General features: G+C 42.8%; 1 protein-coding gene across 3 annotated transcripts in view; it reads left to right on the forward strand.

The window, feature by feature from the left end:
- The window catches only part of FAF1 (Fas associated factor 1), a 460,794-nt gene that overhangs the window by 3,131 nt on the left and 438,586 nt on the right, over positions 1-19,077 (forward strand). For 2 of the 3 annotated variants that reach the window (XM_029618481.1, XM_029618482.1), the window contains exon 3: positions 3,282-3,370. In XM_029618481.1, the coding sequence (XP_029474341.1) occupies positions 3,282-3,370 (89 nt within the window). Of the gene's footprint in view, positions 1-3,281; positions 3,371-7,569; positions 7,845-19,077 lie in introns of those variants that run through there. The other variant, XM_029618483.1, reaches the window with a different exon arrangement.

Below are 19,077 nucleotides of genomic sequence, written 5' to 3' on the forward strand. Positions count from 1 at the left end.
GCAGGAAATTAAATACTTAAGCAAAAGATGAACTATTTCAAAACGGTGCCGACAAACTGATGCTCAGATGTTTTCTACTTTCTTGCCCTACTTTTCCATACGTCCTTAGATCTCTATATTGTGACATTTGGATTTCTACCTATGCAGAAGTATAAATGTCCAGAGATGAATACAAGGTGAGCTGGACTGAATGTTTTTTTTACAGCATGAGAAAAATGCCATATCTCCAGATACTTAGTCAAGCACATCGTACAGACATTTTGAAGAATAAACACCCTAAGGTAAACTTCTCAGAAATAAAATCTTCACAATAGCAAGTTGGGATTATTTAGCCCATCTCTATAAAATGTGTTAAAAATCAAAGAAGGCATAGGAATAAGATCAAAAGCAACAGTGGTTAGAAACTGACATATTTATTATTTAATCAGTCTTACTAGTACTGCTACCTTAAAAATAAAAATGCAAGCCAGTCTTCTGTCACAGTGCAAGTGTTACGTGTTGGAACCCAGCAGAGTAATGGTGCACCAAGGAGGCGATGCACTTTGACCCCAGAGGGGAGAATGATTGCCAATGCAGGGGCAAATCCTGCTGACACAGAGCAACACTGAAGGAGAAGTTGAGCTTTGTATTAATTTCCAGAGCTGTAGTTTTGGTTATGCTGGCCGGAAACTAGATGGTTATAGTATTATTTCTTCCATGACAGCTTATAAATATTTGTATAAAATAGTCTCAGAATGGGGATGAATTAGCAGAAGTTTCAAGCGTCTGAGTAATAATAGTGCTGTCAAATTGCTACTGATCACAAATTTCTGCTAAATCAACATTTTTCTTCTGTTACCTTGTATTCAATATGTGCATAATTTTTCTGTATAAAATATCATTAGTACAGACATATGGAAGGTTTTCTCCAAACTTGTTCTAGTGACCCCCACAATCAGCTGGGTTTTCAGGATCTCCACAATGAATATGCATGACAAATTTACATATGCTGGGACTGCAATATATGCAAATGCACCTCATGCAGATTCCTCATGGGTGTCCTGAAAACCTGACTGATTGGGGGATCACCAAGACAGGTTTGGGAAACCCTGATGTACAGTATCTCTTTTGATGCAGTTACAGAAGCCTGGCATGAAAACACGTTCCATAAAGCAGTGTTTCCCAACCCTTTCCTGGAGGCACACCCACTGAGACAGGTTTTTAAGATATCCATAATGAATATGCATGAGAGAGTTTTCCATATCCTGGGCCTCCCATGTATGCAAATCTATCTCATGTATATTCATTGTGGTAGTCCTGAAAACCTGGTTGGTTAGGTGTGCTTCAGGAGAGGATTGGAAAACACTGCCATAAAGTTACAAAAGCAGTCCTTATTTCTATAGCACACTCCATGCACTTGCGCTGTGCATGGTTATAATGTCCCTTCATTCAAAGCTTTCAATTCAGGTCCGAGCACAGGCACACTCAGAAAGGACTTTTCCCCATTTTGTGCCTAAGGAAAAATATTTATTAATGAGACAGATGTACTAAAGTGCGATAAGGCCTTTACAGTCTAACACAGGACTGCAGAAAGGGGTCCTTAAGGATATACTACAGACAACTTTTGGCTGTATTTCTGAAAGGCAAAGTAAGTGGCGATTTACAAATCCAATAAATAAATACTTATAGTTTTGGTATTGCTTTATTTTTCTCTTTGGGAATTTACTGCAAGTTTTGCTTGAATATTGTGGGCTTTATTAGATTTGCCTGGATATAAACAGGATGGAGTCAGTCCAGAGAGTGACTACTCTAATGGTCAGTGGTCTTTGTTCTAAAGCATATGGGGATATAAAGATCTAAACATGTATACCCTAGAGCAGGGCTTCCCAAACCTGTCCTGGGGACCCCACAGCCAGTCGGGTTTTCAGGGTATCCACAATGAATATGCATGAGATACATTTGCATATACTGAGTCTCCATGGCATGCAGATGTATCTCATGCATATTCATTGGTTGTGGGGTCCCCAGGACAGGTTTGGGAAGCCCTGCCCTAGAGGAAAGGCGAGATATGATAGAGGCAGTTAACTATCTCAAAGGTTTCCATGCACAGGAGGTGAGCCTCTCAATGGAAAGGAGGCTCTAAAACAAAGGGTCATGGGATGAGGATGAAAGGGGGTAGACTCAGGAGTGATCTTAGGAAATATTTATTTACAGAAAGGGTAGAGATGGTGAAGACAAACACAGTATCTGAATCCAAGAAAGCATGGGGATAAATACAGGGGATCTCTTAAGGAAGTGATGGGAATTGTAAGGGTTAAATACATTGGATGGATGGGCAGACTAGATGGGCCATATGGGCTTTGTCTGCCATTATGTTTCTGTATAAAAGCTTTTCACAGCTTAGAAAGGTAGACAGTCCACCTTAATAAAGAGGAAGAGCTATAAGAAGTTTCAAAGACAGTCCTTGTGCACCATGAGAGCAAGCGTACAGCACTGTAGGAAAAGGGAGTTAAGAGGGGTTGCTATAGTTCCTAATTTACTGTCACATTTAGTCTTTAAAACAGGGTTTCAATAGCCAAGTGCAATCAGAGGAGGAAAGCTCAGTACAATACCCATGCTAGTGGGAAGATGTGGTGGCACCAAGCTCATTATTACTGCAGACTGATCCTCTGCCTGCAACGCGAGGATCCTTGCTGAAGATGGTCATCCTGCAAAGGATGCTTCCATCCAGAATCAGATCGCAATGTGCTGGGAAGGTGGCATGCATATTATAGTAAACAAGTGTCCGTCCATGAATAGTATCCAATCTGAGATGCCAGCTAGTAAAATTCCTCAAGAGGTAGGTAAGGGAAGTGCAGGAGAAGGTGGCCAGGCTGAGAAGCATCCATAGAAATGAAGATTTTTATTAATTATATATGGAGACCACATAGAGGACAACAGATACAGAGAAGGAAGACATTATATCCCTTTTACATGAAAAGTGGATGTTAGACCCTTCTAGTAGCAGAGAGCACACCACCCTAAAGCCCTCTTCAATACACTTACAAAACTGATATGAAGTCTTGGAATCACTGGAGAAGGAAGGCATGCAACACACAGAAGAGGGGAATCAAAGCACTTCAGAGGCCACAACAAGGGGAAGGATTATTGCGGTTGTGACTGCCTTTTATGTGGGACAAAGGAACCCATTTGCACACCAGCTATGCTGATCAGAGAGGTGTGCTGAATCCATGACTTAACAGAAAGGTTGCCAAAACTTGGCAGGCCCTCTGACTATTCTCCTATGCTGCTCATTCATTTAGGAACACATGATACCACAAGTTCTGACCCTGAGCGGATCAGAAAGGACCACGTGGCACTGGGAGCACAGGTGAAAGAAGCAGGGGCCCAGGTACTACTTTTATCTATCCTTCCAGTCAGAGATAAAGGTAAGGACAGACTCATCCAGGAGATGGCTGCATGGATGGCTTTGATGGCAAGACCTTTCTTGATCACAGTGTGTATTAAATGGAAGTCTGCTGAGAAAAGATAAGATATATCTGTCGGTAGAAAGAGTATCTTTGCTCATAGTCTTGTTAGCCTAGTGAGGAGGGCTTTAAACTAGCTTCATCAGGGGATGTTCACGAAAGTCCATAGATAAGCAGGACACACAAAAACCATAATGAAGTTATGGGAATGGGGCACTGTACAGAGATTTCTGTATTATTTATTTATTTAAAGTTTTTCTAGACTGACATTCGTTGGAGACATCATATCTGTTTACAGATAAACATAATAACAGGAGTGGAGGAGTAGCAGCCTAGTGGTTAGAGCAGTGGGTTATGAACCAGAAGACCAGGGTTCAAGTCCTGCTGTTGCTCCTTGTGACCATGGGCAAGTCACTTTAACCCCCTCCCCCCCCCCCCCATTGCTTCAGGGGATAGGAAATACCTATAGTATCTAAATGTAAACTGATGTGATAAAATAAAAAAATGATACAATGAAGCAGGAGGGTTAAATCTCTTTGGTCCTGAATTTGATCTCCTGGATCCAAGGTCTGAGTTGGGATGTCCCTGACCTGCATGATGCCACTTTCACATCTATTGCTAAGGGGGCTTTCTCTCTTTCTGCTGCCTCTTCCTTCCCCACCATACCTCCTCTTCTCTCCTGCTCTCTTCCATCTTCTTCTCCCTTGATCTCGTCTCTCTTGTTCCTCCTCCTCCATCCTAATACTTGCCATTTACTCTCTTGTCCTAATTGTCAGCCCTTTTCATGCTTCATCCTCACATCACCCCCCCACGTCACCTTAGCTCCCCAAACACACACAAAAAAACCATCCAGACAGACAAATCAACAAAATCGCTCATGCACTTAGGCAAACAAATACAAGCCAAAAATAGGGAAACAGTAAAGGAATAAATAGACATTCATAATCAGTAGTTTCTCTGTCTCACTCTAAGCACAAATATATCCTCCATGTAGCATTCTATATCCTTCTCATAGTACTGACAGTGAGTGGATGTCAAGGCCTGGCTTTTATACTTTTCTTGGTAGGCAGGAAGGAAGTTTACCACAGTATTTTGTTGGTTTCTCTTGGTGAAAATACTAGAGAGTTTATTTTTTTCTATTTTATTTATTTATTTATTTAAGGATTTATATACCGGAGGTTCCTGTATAATATACATATCACCCCGGTTTACAATGAACAGTAACTATCGCTTCAAGTTAGCGGTTTACAATGAACATAGTTAATCCAAGAAACAGAATAAAAAATATATATATATAACAATGCTAACAATTAATAAATAACAATTAATAAATGAAAATAAATGCAATAACAATTAATAAATAATTAATAAATAAACAACAATAAATATCAATGAAAAATGGCAATAAAAAATGACAATAAATAAAATACAATAGCGGTTGGTAAAATAACATGAGGGTTAATGAGAAAATAACATGGTTAAATAACAAGGTTATGTGAAATATGCTGGGGTGATCGGAAAATATGTGACTGATTTTCTTCCTGCTCTTGGTTCTATGGGAATGCTTGTTTGAATAACCAAGTCTTAAGTTTCTTTTTGAATGTAGCGTGGCATGGTTCAAGGCGAAGGTCAGGAGGAAGCGAGTTCCAGAGTGAAGGGCCCGCTGTGGATAGAGCGCGTTTCCTCAGCGAGGATTTAGCCGGTTGGGTGGTTAGTCTGTTTTGATAAGCGCTTCTGGTGGGTTTTGTAGATGTGTGTAGTTGAATTTGGAATGTTAACTTGAGCGGTGCGATGTTGTGCAAAGCTTTATGTATCATCATTAAGGATTTGAATTGGATCCTGAATTTAATCGGGAGCCAGTGGAGATGAAGAAGGATTGGGGTAATATGATCTCTTTTTTTGGCATTTGAGAGGATTCTTGCTGAGGCATTAAGGACCATCTGAAGTGGTTTTGTGGTGCATGCTGGTAGGCCTAGAAGGAGGGAGTTGCAGTAGTCCAGTTTTGGGAGTATGATGGCCTGTAGTACCATGCGGAAGTCTCTGTATAAGAGGAGTGGTTTTAGTTTCTTTAAGGTTTGTAGTTTAAAGAAACATTCTTTTGTAGTGTTATTAACGAATTTGTTGAGGCTGAATCCACTGTCTAGGATGACTCCCAGGTCTTTTATTTGTTGCGAAAAGGTATCTTGGCTTTGGCTAGCATTAAGAGGTGTGGGTGGGACATAGTTTTCTATTCAAGAGTTATCATATAGCATATATCTATTCAAGAGTTATCATATATCTATTCAAGAGTTATCATATAGCATATATCTATTCAAGAGTTATCATATAGCAACTATGATACCTCACTATTTTTGCATATTAGTAGCTTTATATATAGCACAATATTGGTAATTTTTTGCACTATAATTTTGGAAAGTCACCTAGTGTAACATACCAAAATTACTACACTTTCATATAGCTAGCCCTAAGTGACTTAAGTCATGGTCATGTGGTGAGTGGTGGAATTTACCCAGGAACTCAGTGCCGTAGCTACTATTATACTGCCAACTACATGAAATTCACCCAGGATTTAAACTGGAAAGAAAAAGTAGGTGAGCTCACTTGGAAAGCAGTCAAATATAGAATGGGTACCGGCCCAGAAGCTATTAATTTATATATATTCTCCTAAGTCAGAGGTTTTCATCTCCAGTCACAGTCTACCCTCAAAAGGTTTGGTTTTTAGGAATTACTTAACATACTAATGAAACATAGGCACATGCATTTGGTCTGTGAATCATGCTAATTTGCATATTTTGGTTACTCTGAAACCCAGGTCTAGTAGGGGTACACAAGGACTGGATTTGGGAATCACTGCGCTAGGGCAATTGGAGTGTAATTTCAATGTAATTTTGGTTTTGGTACAGTGAGCAGTTTGAGTATTCACTGAGTTGATATATGAATGGGACTTACTCTAGTAAGAATTATGCAAGGGTACAACTCTACATGAACAGTCTTCCATTCTGAGGAAAATGACAAGTACCATATATAAGAGGATAGTGGATACTTGGAGGTGGTGAGGCCAGCACGTTAATGGAATTTAATCCTGCTTAGGCTAAATATAGAGGATAATGGCAACAAAAGGGTTGTGAGGTTGGGAAAAAGACAGAAGTGGAAAGGCCTCAATATTGTTTTAAATATTGGAACTTGTTCACTGGTCTACCCAGAATTTTAGAGGACCAAAGAGGAAAAACAATCAACTTACTTGGATAAAGATATCAAGCTTGTAGGGCTGGCAATTGGGATATACCTATATCTTTAGCAGTATAAGGACTGGGCAGGCTAATTGGTTCTTATTTAGTATCACCTACTTTGTCACTATGTATCCAATACAGACACAGCTTCAGTAATGCTATTCAAACTGAATAAAAGAGCAGATGGTAGGAAGTAAAAATCCAGCGCTCCTTCTATGAAACGAGCTCGTTACTCTCGGTGGAGTATTCCACTGTATTCATGACAAACATGTTTTCTTCTTGAATAACAGTTGCCAATAGTTTTTCGCTGTTCATGCGGGTGGGTCCTTCTTGGAAAGTCCCCTCCGTGCACGCTGACTGTGAGAAATAAACTTGATATCTCGACGTTCACCGTCAGCGCTGGAATTGTTCGCACTTTTGTGCAGCTGCCTAAAGCAGCAAACTCTCCTTTCACTCGTCCCTCCTAAGCCCCTATTTACGGCCTTCGCAGCCACCGAGAGAAAGGGAACCTGGACAAAACTAAAAAAAGGATCCCCCAACAGAGGAGCAAACCAACGCTCGTCTGCCAGCTCAAACGCAAAAGGGACTAACACAGGTGACCTCTGCGGTATCCCCCCCCCGCATCTAAACGCCTGGCTCTAAAGCCTCCTGCGGCGACGAAATCCTAGGCGTTCGCCTGACACAAACCAAGCCCCGGCACTGCCCCCCTCCCCCAATATCTCCCGCCGGATCGCTCGGAGCCCACTCCCAGGTTTTAGGCGCCGACAGGGCTGGAAAGAAGGCCGCCGGGCTAAAGGGAAGCCCAGAGCGGGCGCCCGCTCCGCGCGGCCTCGCCGGCAGTCTGACAGGAGGCCGTCACGTGGTGCGGCGGCCGCAAAGCAGCACTTTACGACCCCGGTGACAGAGAAAGTGTGCGACGGCGGCCAGCTGCGGAGAGGAAGGGCCGAGTGCGTCGGAGGCTGCCTCGCGTCCCCTCCCCTTTCCCGCCGCCACCGCGGTGGATGAGCCCTTGGCCGCTGCCTCCTCTTTTATCCCCCCCCCCTCTCTCTCTCTCTCAGCAGCAGCAGCAGCCGCCGCAGCAGCCTCCGGGTGCACGGATCCGAACCCGGCAGGGACAAGCGCAATGGCGTCCAACATGGATCGGGAAATGATTCTGGCCGATTTTCAGGTAGGTGCCGGCTTTCGGGGTGACTGCGCCGAGCTTCGGATCTGAAGTGCCCCCCCCCCCCTCGGCTGGCTCTCCCCTCCTGCCAGCACCCGGCTGCTGCCTCAGACGGTGGCACCGTGGCTTTGCGATGCTGACAGGGTGAGCAGGGAATCTTTTTCTGTTTTACTCGGAAAATCCTTGTTTCAATACCACGGGGGCTGTGGAGAGTCCCTTCCCTTCCCTGCTCTGCGCCGCTTGCTATCGCCTGGACTTTTTGCCGTTCCTTTCTGGCCGTGCTGGCAGCAGAGAGCAGGTTGAAGACAAGCCCTGATGACTTTTGCCCCCAGTTTGCTGGCTTTTAAATCAGAAGTTAGACGAAAACGTAATTCTAAAAAAAAGTATCTGCGACAACAGGCTGTGAAAGGGTTTCCAGGTCTGCTGGGGGACGCGTGTACATTGAGCTGTCTCTTTGCTCTTTTCTTTTTTTGGCTGATGTGCGCTCAGTGTAAACAGGTCTTAGGTAAATGACACAGCACTTCCCTACTGCTCGTATCATCAGCACTACATGGAGCTTTAGGTAAACACCACTCAATTTGTAAGGGTTTATTTCATCAGAACATACTTATGGTTTACCACTTATATAATACATTATCATGCATTTATGACTGTCCACTCTATATGTGTAAAATAATTAGGTGTTAACTGTGTCTATCTATCTATATATACACACAGTTAATATACAATAATTATTTTGACACATCTGCCAACATTTGCTGATGCATCCATTGATAACAGATATCTGCATACTGCCATATGTGTGGAATGTGATGAACAATGGATGTATGCTAATTTTGCTTATGAGATGAAAACTTCTGGTTGGAGGAAGGTTCATCACTGAGTTTCTTTCTTCTCCATCTACTGTTTTTTGTTTTTTTTTTAACACTCTCCTAATAATTTATTATTGTATTCTAACTTGTGGGCACTCTTGCTTTAGATTTAACTCTGCCACAAGGAATTTACATGTTTTACATTTTTAAATTGATAGTTTCATAGAAAGCAAATGCAGCAACCCATGATCAGGGGAATCTTTTAGAACAGAGTAAATAAAAAGGTAAGTTAACCCTCGCCCCTCGAATGTAAACAATTGTGACAGCCTTCATCAACTTTAGCAACCAGAGAAGCAGAGGAATGAAGCTTACATATCTCCTGCAGCACATTTAAACAGAAGATATAGCTGGAAATCTACAAGGATTACGTACTATAGTGGTACATCATATTCTTCCAATGGATCTAGAGATTTGAACCTGCCACTTTCTGGTTTAAATTAAGGTTTTCACCACTGAAGAGAGAGAGAGCGAGCATCGCTCCTCCTTACTTGACCATTATTGTGTCTTTTCTGCCCCTTGTAACAATGGGGGTCAGTGCCCTCTTGCTCAAGAAATAGTGTATTACTATCTTCACAGTTTCTGCACGCTGCCCAGGATCACATTTGGGATCCCATCACTGTCGTCAAATACCAGGATTTCTCAAACTAGAGTGTAACAGTGCTATAACTTTTTTTTTTTTTTCCCTTTCCCTACTGTGGGTCTTATGATTTCAGTTTGCAATTTTCTGGCCTGAACAAAAAGACTTTACACCTTAACTAAAGGAGTGACACACCAGCAGACTTACTAAGAGAAATATAGTTCTTATCTTGACCCTGTTGCCCTTTATTGTTCCTCTCCAGCCATGATAGTATCTATCTGTAAAGAAGTCGAAGGGAAGGGAAGGAGTTTGGTGCTGATTCTGATGCACATTTTCCCTTTCCTAGATTTGGTATGGTCTGGAAGGACCCAAAGGGAAACTTCCACAGAACTTAATTTTACTTTTTACAGTAGTGGAAAAAAAACAGTGTTCTGTATGTTTGCTTTTGTGTTATAAATGAGCCTGCTGTGGGAAATAGTTAGAAGAGGACTTGACTGGTTATGTACAATTTCAGTAATGCCATATGTGATTTTCTAATTATAGGATCATTCCAGTCATCCACTCCTCTTTGCCTCTCTCCATTACAACTGGTGTAATTATTATTTTACTGTCGCACATTGTAATTGGTTTAATATTTTAACGCAATAACAGAAATTACAACCAAGTACTAGTTCTGTGACACTAAACTAATAATTGTACTAGTTTCTCAATGGACAGAAGTGAATAGAGGAGTGCCCCAGATATTTGTACTGGCACCAAGGTTTAACTTACATCTTGATGATCTGGAAAAGGGATCAGTGGGGAAGATTATCAGACTTGCAGGTAATATAAAAATATTCAAAGTAGTGAGAACACAAGCTGACCGTAAGGAACCGCAGAAGGATCTTGCGAGATTGGTGAACTGTGCATCTAATGGCAGATGAAATTTTAATGTGGGCAAGTGTAAAGAGGTACACATTGGGGAAAATAATCCTAGCTATAGTACACAGTGTTTGGTTGTGTATTAAGAGTCACCATCCAAGGAAAGGATCTTGGAGTCTTTGTGGACAGTACCTTGAGATCCTCAGTTCAGTGTATATCCGTGTTTAAAAAAGCAAATAGAATGGTAGGAATTATTTAGAGAGGATAGAAAATAAAATTGAGAGTATGGATCTTTGGTGAGACCATATCTTAAGTATTGTTTGCAGTTCCGGTTAGCTTATCTTAAAAAAAAAAGATATAGTGGAACTAGAATTGCTACAGAGAAGGGTAACACAAATAATAATTTGTATGGCATGGCTTCCTTAAGAAGAAAGGCTAAAAAGGTTCGGGTTCAGCTTGGAGTGGCTTAGATAGAAGTTATTAAAATCTGAGGGGCTGGCCTTTTTGCTTGGTGGCAGTGCTGTACAATACTGTGTGGAGGACCTGGGTTTGATTCCCTCCTTGGGTCTTCCTTCCTGAGCTGGCTGGAGATGCTGCAGAGGCAGCCATTACAACTCCTAGGAAGTGGGATTTCCAATCATTGTGCAACAGCGCCGCCTAGCGGCTGGATTTAGGGCCCATGATTGTAGGGTTCCAGAAAAAGCCCTGGTTCTTGGCCCCTCGCTGAGGACTGATGCTGCAATGTCTGGGCTAGATGAGGCAGGAAGAACTATAAAATAGGGGGAAAAAAATCCGCTATTAATTGTGAACGAAGGCTCCTGGCCCCAGATTCTAGCCCCATTTTGGATTGAGTGGTTGGGAGTAAATGTCTTGGCAAAAAAAGAAAAGAGTGGCGTGGAACAAGTTTAATAGAGAACAGTTATTTATCCTTTGAAATAGTTTCAGAGTATACTCTAGTCCTAGTATTAACTGGTAGAAGATTTTAAAACAAATTTAAGAAAAGTGTTTGTTTGTTTTTTTTCCAGTGAATTTCCCAGTAAGCTGTGAAATTTTGTTTTTGCAAGGTTGTGGTCACAGCTAATAGAATTGGTGGGTTTAAAAAGGTTTGGCCATGTTTCTGGAGGACAGGTCCACTAACAATTTAGTCAGACTTCTCGGAGTGAACCCTAGGGGATGAATCTTCCCATTGGTATTTGCAGGGTACTTTTGCCTTGTCAAACTCATGTTCAAGGCAGGTTACAATTCGGGCACAGTAAAAAGGTCCCTCCCTCAGAGGACTTGCACACTAAGGGGTGGATTTTTAAAGGGTTATGTGCGTAACCCTTTTAAACCCCTCCTGCGCGCGCCGAGCCTATTTTGCCCTGGGGCTTGAAAAAAAGGGGTTGGGTGGGGGCGTGGCCAGAGTCCTCCGAAGGCCCACGTGCAGCCTACGCCTGCCCTGAGGCAGGCGCAACGTAAATAATAAAGGTTAGGGGGGGTTTAGGTAGGGCTGGGGGCGGGTTAGATAGGGGAAGGCGGGGGGGCGGAAGGAAAGTTCCCTCCGAGGCCGCTCCGATTTTGGAGCGGCCTCGGAGGGAACAGGGAAAGCCATTGGGGCTCCCCTAGGGTTCAACATGCACCCCCTTGCATGCGCCAACCCCGGATGTTATAACATGCGCGCCGTTGTGCGCGCATGTTATAAAATCGGGCGTAGGTCTTAAAATTCGGCCCTAAATCTGTCCTGAGGCAGTGGAGGTTTAAGTGATTTTCCCCAAGGTCACGAGGAGTGTTGGTGTCGGAGTGGGATTTGAGCTCTGGTTTCCTGCTGCTGTAACCACTAGGCCATTCCTCCGTGGATGCTGGGCTCACAAAGACATTTTAGTTAATGCGCTGTAATAAAAGCTCTAAAGTCTGGCACATCTTGTCCACCTAGTCTGTACTCTGTCTCGCTTTAGGATAACTGTTTGGATTTTAAAGGAATTTGGTCAACGTGGATTTTTTTTTTTTCTGGTAATCTATTTTAGCATTTGTATGATGTATACTAATTTTAGGGCGCGAGATCATTTTAAAGTGGGCGCAATGCATAAACAGAGAGCAGAAGTTCCAGCATAGTTCTCTGATGATTTGAATATTTAATTTGTAAAGTATAGAAAGATCTGGGTATCGGCGGTCCCAAGCACTTTAAATTTGCTGAAGCCCCATGTAAAAGGAATTTTCCCTCCAGGATTTTTAAACTCTGACTTTCAAAAGTTTATTTTTAAGACCACAGATGTTTTTGCTAAAGTAGACAAATGATTCAAAATGTGTGAGAGATTCTGAAGCATTTCCAGTAAACAAAATATCTGCAGACATAATAATTCTAAAGATTTGTTGCCCAATTTTATTTCTTCTGCTTGACCGCTAATAGTTCAGTCCTTAATATGAACAGAAATGGTGAAAGTAACCAAGCTTGAAATACTCAGTGTTCAGATTAACCTAATGTCACTTTTTTTTTTTTTAAGCTCACAAAACCACCCTAACGGATTGGCTTAAGCTTAGGAAGCCAAGGCATAAATTTACCTGTTTAGGGCAGGATTTGGAGGTAGAAATGTTAAAATGACTTTTTCCCCGAGCCAAGTTACTTTTCTCAAGGGAACTTCAGTAGAACTAGAAATACTACTTTTATTTCTTACTGTACTGCCTTTTTAATTAAAATCAGTCTAATTAAAATACCTTTTTATTAATAGCCTGCAAGACTGGTTAGTTAGCCTTGTATGTAAGAATAGACTGAGAGCATGAGTGTCCGAGACAGCAAGATTGGAGCAGTTTAGGGGTTGGCCCATTGATGCAAAACTTCTAGCATTTATCTCTCTGAAGACTGAGCAGAGGTAAGCACGTGAGAGAGCCCAGCCCAGTGATGCAAAACTTCTAGCATCTTTATCTCTCTCTGAAGACTGAGCAGAGGTAAGCACATGAGAGAGCCCGGCCCAGTGATGCAAAACTTCTAGCATCTTTATCTCTCTGAAGAGTGAGCAGAGGTAAGCACATGAGAGAGCCCGGCCCAGTGATGCAAAACTTCTAGCATCTTTATCTCTCTGAAGAGTGAGCAGAGGTAAGCACGTGAGAGAGCCCGGCCCAGTGATGCAAAACTTCTAGCATCTTTATCTCTCTCTGAAGACTGAGCAGAGGTAAGCACGTGAGAGAGCCCGGCCCAGTGATGCAAAACTTCTAGCATCTTTATCTCTCTGAAGGCTGAGCAGAGGTAAGCACGTGAGAGAGCCCGGCCCAGTGATGCAAAACTTCTAGCATTTCTCTCTCTGAAGACTGAGCAGAGGTAAGCACATGAGAGAGCCCGGCCCAGTGATGCAAAACTTCTAGCATCTTTATCTCTCTGAAGACTGAGCAGAGGTAAGCACGTGAGAGAGCCCGGCCCAGTGATGCAAAACTTCTAGCATCTTTATCTCTCTGAAGGCTGAGCAGAGGTAAGCACGTGAGAGAGCCCGGCCCAGTGATGCAAAACTTCTAGCATCTTTATCTCTCTGAAGAGTGAGCAGAGGTAAGCACGTGAGAGAGCCCGGCCCAGTGATGCAAAACTTCTAGCATCTTTATCTCTCTGAAGAGTGAGCAGAGGTAAGCACGTGAGAGAGCCCGGCCCAGTGATGCAAAACTTCTAGCATCTTTATCTCTCTGAAGACTGAGCAGAGGTAAGCACGTGAGAGAGCCCATCCCAGTGATGCAAAACTTCTAGCATCTTTATCTCTCTGAAGACTGAGCAGAGGTAAGCACATGAGAGAGCCCGGCCCAGTGATGCAAAACTTCTAGCATCTTTATCTCTCTGAAGACTGAGCAGAGGTAAGCACATGAGAGAGCCCGGCCCAGTGATGCAAAACTTCTAGCATCTTTATCTCTCTGAAGACTGAGCAGAGGTAAGCACGTGAGAGAGAGCCCGGCCCAGTGATGCAAAACTTCTAGCATCTTTATCTCTCTGAAGACTGAGCAGAGGTAAGCACATGAGAGAGCCCAGCCCAGTGATGCAAAACTTCTAGCATCTTTATCTCTCTGAAGACTGAGCAGAGGTAAGCACATGAGAGAGCCCGGCCCAGTGATGCAAAACTTCTAGCATCTTTATCTCTCTCTGAAGACTGAGCAGAGGTAAGCACGTGAGAGAGCCCAGCCCAGTGATGCAAAACTTCTAGCATCTTTATCTCTCTGAAGACTGAGCAGAGGTAAGCACATGAGAGAGCCCAGCCCAGTGATGCAAAACTTCTAGCATCTTTATCTCTCTGAAGACTGAGCAGAGGTAAGCACGTGAGAGAGCCCGGCCCAGTGATGCAAAACTTCTAGCATCTTTATCTCTCTGAAGAGTGAGCAGAGGTAAGCACGTGAGAGAGCCCGGCCCAGTGATGCAAAACTTCTAGCATCTTTATCTCTCTGAAGACTGAGCAGAGGTAAGCACGTGAGAGAGCCCGGCCCAGTGATGCAAAACTTCTAGCATCTTTATCTCTCTGAAGACTGAGCAGAGGTAAGCATGTGAGAGAGCCCGGCCCAGTGATGCAAAACTTCTAGCATCTTTATCTCTCTGAAGACTGAGCAGAGGTAAGCACGTGAGAGAGAGCGAGCCCCTCTTCCAGCTGAGGGGACAGAGTAGCTTCCATTGGCCTATTTGTCTGCTTTGTATTGGGACTGATCTTCTGTAGGAGGATGAACGAAGTTGCAGATATTACAATATATTCTCCCTTTCCTCTTGTAATTAAAGAAAGTCTCCAACCATCTGACAATCTTCTTTTTTTTTTTTTTAATCTTTTAAGTGCAAGATCGAAAAATTCTCTTTTTTTTTTTCTGCTGCTGCTTCAAGCTTCCGGCTCATTGGAAGCCCATTCTGGGACTCTGCTTTGAGTCTTCATTCCCATCCAGCCCACTCACTTGCTTGATGCTCCTTTTTAAAATTCCTTCCTGATCTTTCCTACAGACTTTCTTGCAACATTTCCTGTTCATAAAGTTGTAAGCGGCTTAAGTTTCAATATCTTGGAATAAGAATAGGATTCTTGCTCCATCACCCTTATCATTTATCTCTCCAGAATAACAAACACTGTGGCAGATTTAGGATCACGTGCATGAAAGCGTTTTTTCTATTTTCTGTCTATCTGATAAAAACTAGAGTTCAACATTCAGAGAGCTGGCACGTGGACAGTTTTTTTTATCTTGGTAAAGTTGTTCGTGGAACGTTCTGCGTGTATATTCATTGGCAGACACATCTGACTAAGTCCTGCTGACTGTCTGTGAAAAGTTCGCACATGATTTACCCGGATAACCTGGATAATGTTAGGACAGCTGCTGTTTCCTATCAGACTCGTGTGCATAGCATTAGCCGAAGGGTGCTCACCAGCTAAAATTTAGCTCTGCCCCCAGAACACCTCCATCTGTTCCCTTTTTGTCTGCATACATTTTGTGTGGTTGGCGGGGATGACTATTGAAACATCACGTTTTGTATGAGTAAGTTAACTAGCTGGGCAAAGCCTTTCAATGTTAACCTCTCAGTGCATAGGCTCCTTAATGTGTAACTTGAAGGGTCATGGTTTCGCATGCTCTCTATGTGGCCGGTGAGCCTTGCAGTGTGTAGATATTTTAAATACTGGTATATTAGAACATAAAAAAGAACCATGGACTGGGCAGCATTTTGAAAGTTCATACAGTGCAACAAATTTACGGGTTTTCCTGTTCCGTGCCTGTGTGGGAAAAACCCTGGGAAAAATCAGTCCCATCTATTGTTGCCTTTTCAGGTTATACAACGACCTAGCTCAGTTTGTTTTTCAATCCTGTAAGCCAGTTCTCTAATAACTGCTGTGTTAGCGAGATATTTAACATTGTCATTGTGTGCGCTCTGGACTTGACTTGCAGTTGTGTCGATGTAGCAGCTTCCAGTGAATCTCCATTAAGAATTACAAAAATAATGATGTGAAAAGTAAATGTTGCTGTTTGTACAGACTTTTGCCCCTAGGTGTTTGCATGTATGAGATGTGGAGCACACAGCATTTATTGTGCTTTTGTGAAAAGCTCTCAAAAGGCAGTGAATAAATGCATTAATTCAGGGAGCATAATAAATGCTATGAAGCCTCATCAAAGTGATTTTCTTTTTGTTTTAATTCAAAATATGAGCGTTCATGCAAATCTGGACACTTTTTTTTGCCACGTAGATCGATCCCAAGAGAATGGGGGAGGCATAGTACTTATGGATGCTAAATGGCAGCTGATTGCACTCTGTGGAGAGCTCCTAGTTGAATTTCTTGTCATGCACATGTAGTGCTTTTGGATGTCTGCCATTCCAAGTCTACATGGTGAACCTGCCACTAGGAAGTGCATGAAATGCATGGCTTTGAATCCTGGAGTTGTAATGGTTCATCTGTGGTGTTTATGCAAACAGAACTAAGAAGTCAGAGGATGAACTCTCAGCTGCTTCTTTTGTGAGGATGAAAGATATCACTATTAATGCTTATTGCTTAGTGCAGTAGTTCCCAAACCTGTCCTGGAGGACTCCCAGCCAGTCAGGTTTTCAGTATATCCGCAGTGAATATGTTTGAGTTCATATACATATTCATTGTGGATATCCTGAAAATCTGTCTGGCTGTGGGGGTCCTCTAGGACAGGTTTGGGAACCTCCTGGCTTAGTGGTTTCCCAATGGGGAAAGGAAATTTGAGTCTAAAGTGAAATATTTATGCTCTATGTATGCATTCTTTCTCACTGTCTTGAGCTTTACCTGACTGCAGGATACAATTGTATTGCTCTTCAGATATTTTTTACATTTGTTGTGGTACCTGAAATGAATTGAATTAACAGCACTGCTTTAAATAAGCTGGAATCTTTTTAAGCATATTAACTTGTTGGTGAATGGCATTCTCCATGCAGTAAGTGGAGACATTTTAGTTCTCTTGCAGCCTCGCAGCATTCAGATTAAATTTTTGTTTACTAGGAAGATGGTTTTGGGTAGAAAAGGGTCTACAGCTCTTAGACATATACTGTGTTTTTTATACCAGCACAGAAACTGATAACTGAACTGCTGAAAACTGAACTGCTTTGTCAGTCTTATCTTGCAGTAAATTTGTGTTGTAGATTAATAAGAGTAGGCCCAGGGCCAGAAGAGCTGGTCTCAGATAAACCACAAACATGAGATTGCAAGTTTAGCAGCACACTTAAAGGAGTGACGTAGATGACCTGGTTGGGTGTGTTCTGCAAATTCATTTAGCTCTGTCATTCATGAGTTATTCTTTTATCATGTCCTTCAGCTAATTCTTGGGTCTGTCTCATGAATTTGGTTATGTGGTCCTTGCTAATACCAAAGGACATGGATTTTGCTTTGACAGGTGCAGGGTATCTCGTGTGTGTGTGTGTGTAATTTTCAGATGTCTTTCCTTGTTTTCATATATGGGATTTCCCTCCTCCACAGCTGATGAACACAGAGAATACATCTCTTTCATGACCTCACTCTGGGCCAGTTCAGTAGTCTTTATCTCTGGCAACTGTGGACATGTGAGGATATTAGCTCCCAGAGCCTACATTCGGCCCTGGCCTGGTTGACCCAGGAGAACCAGGGCTCAATAGCTCTTTCTGGGGTTGATTTTCCCCAGTGGAAGCATTTATTTATTTATTTAAGAATACTTATGATTCACCCTTTCCAGATTTAAAATAATTTTTGTATATCGCTCTGAGAGAGTAACACATACATTAATACAATAACATACAGTATATTATAATTTCATAAAATTCAAATAAAAATATCACATAAAATCATCACAAAACCAAAATTAAAACACACTTGCCATAGCATACTATAAACCACTGTTGCATCACCCAATACAAATATAGATTTTAATAACCTCCTCTCATTAACCATGTTTTTACAGCCTTCCTAAATGCGACAGATCTTTCTCTTCTCTCAGTGCCACAAGCGGTTCATTCCACAACTTGACATTTCTCCTAGGGATTACCTGGTTGAATCCTCTGGGAGTACCAGAAAGGAACCAGATTTCGAGGCCCTTTCCAAAAGAAAAAGATTTCTTTATTTTTGCTGCAGGGCTGTAGTTCTCCCATCCCTCTCCCTTTGTATTGCTCATGGCACAGCTAAGATTAAAAAAAACCACTGCGGCAGGAAGTTTCCTAAGTACCCCAGGTTTTGGGGGTGGAGCTCTACTGTGCGGTCAGTTTCTGGCTCTTGATGATGCACGGGGCAGAAGATGTTTTGCTTATGAGACTAAATAGGTCCTGAGTATTGATGACTTCTTTTGCCCTGCGTGTGAGGGAAGTCCTAGTGAAGGTCTCAGGGGGAGCAGGTGACGTTGGATTAAAAAATTGAACAAGGACAGCACATTGGGGTGGAGAGAAGACCTCTTCTCCCAGGGGGATCTGCTTTCTTTACCCTTCCTCCAGACATGGCAGTATGGGGGATGGGGGGGGGGGGGTAGCCCAGCCCAGGCCAGGCCAGGCCAGGCCCAGGCCCAGGATTGCCTGTTAGAAGAAATCTTCCTTCTTGGGGGGAGGCAGCACAAGCGACTGGGGTCCTGGCAGGGGACCTTCTCCCCAAAATTTGTGGTGATCACATTTATTGCTAAGCGGAAACTTGATGAACCCACGCCACCTGGATCCCAAGGGAGTAACTACCACCCTAAAGGGGCAGCACCTGAATGCCCAAGGGAATGCTCAGGGCATCCCCTTTCCTTCCCCCCAGGCACCCGTTTAGAGGCACAGATCTCCAGGGGAGACATCCTAGTCAGCGGAGAAGTCGGGCCGAGATCTCCCCAGTAGTCGCTGGAAGAAGAGGAGTTTTCCTTAGAAGAGAGGTCTGGTACTCCTCTAAAGAGTTGCTGTCAGTCCTAATCTCCAGTGTTGTATCAGCCCTAGGAATAGCAGATGCTACCCTTAAGGATCTCACAGAAGGAGACCTGATTCTCCAAGGGCTGAGAAGACCGTCAAAGCCTT

This window comes from Rhinatrema bivittatum, chromosome 10 (assembly GCF_901001135.1).
Source record: "Rhinatrema bivittatum chromosome 10, aRhiBiv1.1, whole genome shotgun sequence".
Lineage (NCBI taxonomy): Eukaryota > Metazoa > Chordata > Amphibia > Gymnophiona > Rhinatrematidae > Rhinatrema > Rhinatrema bivittatum.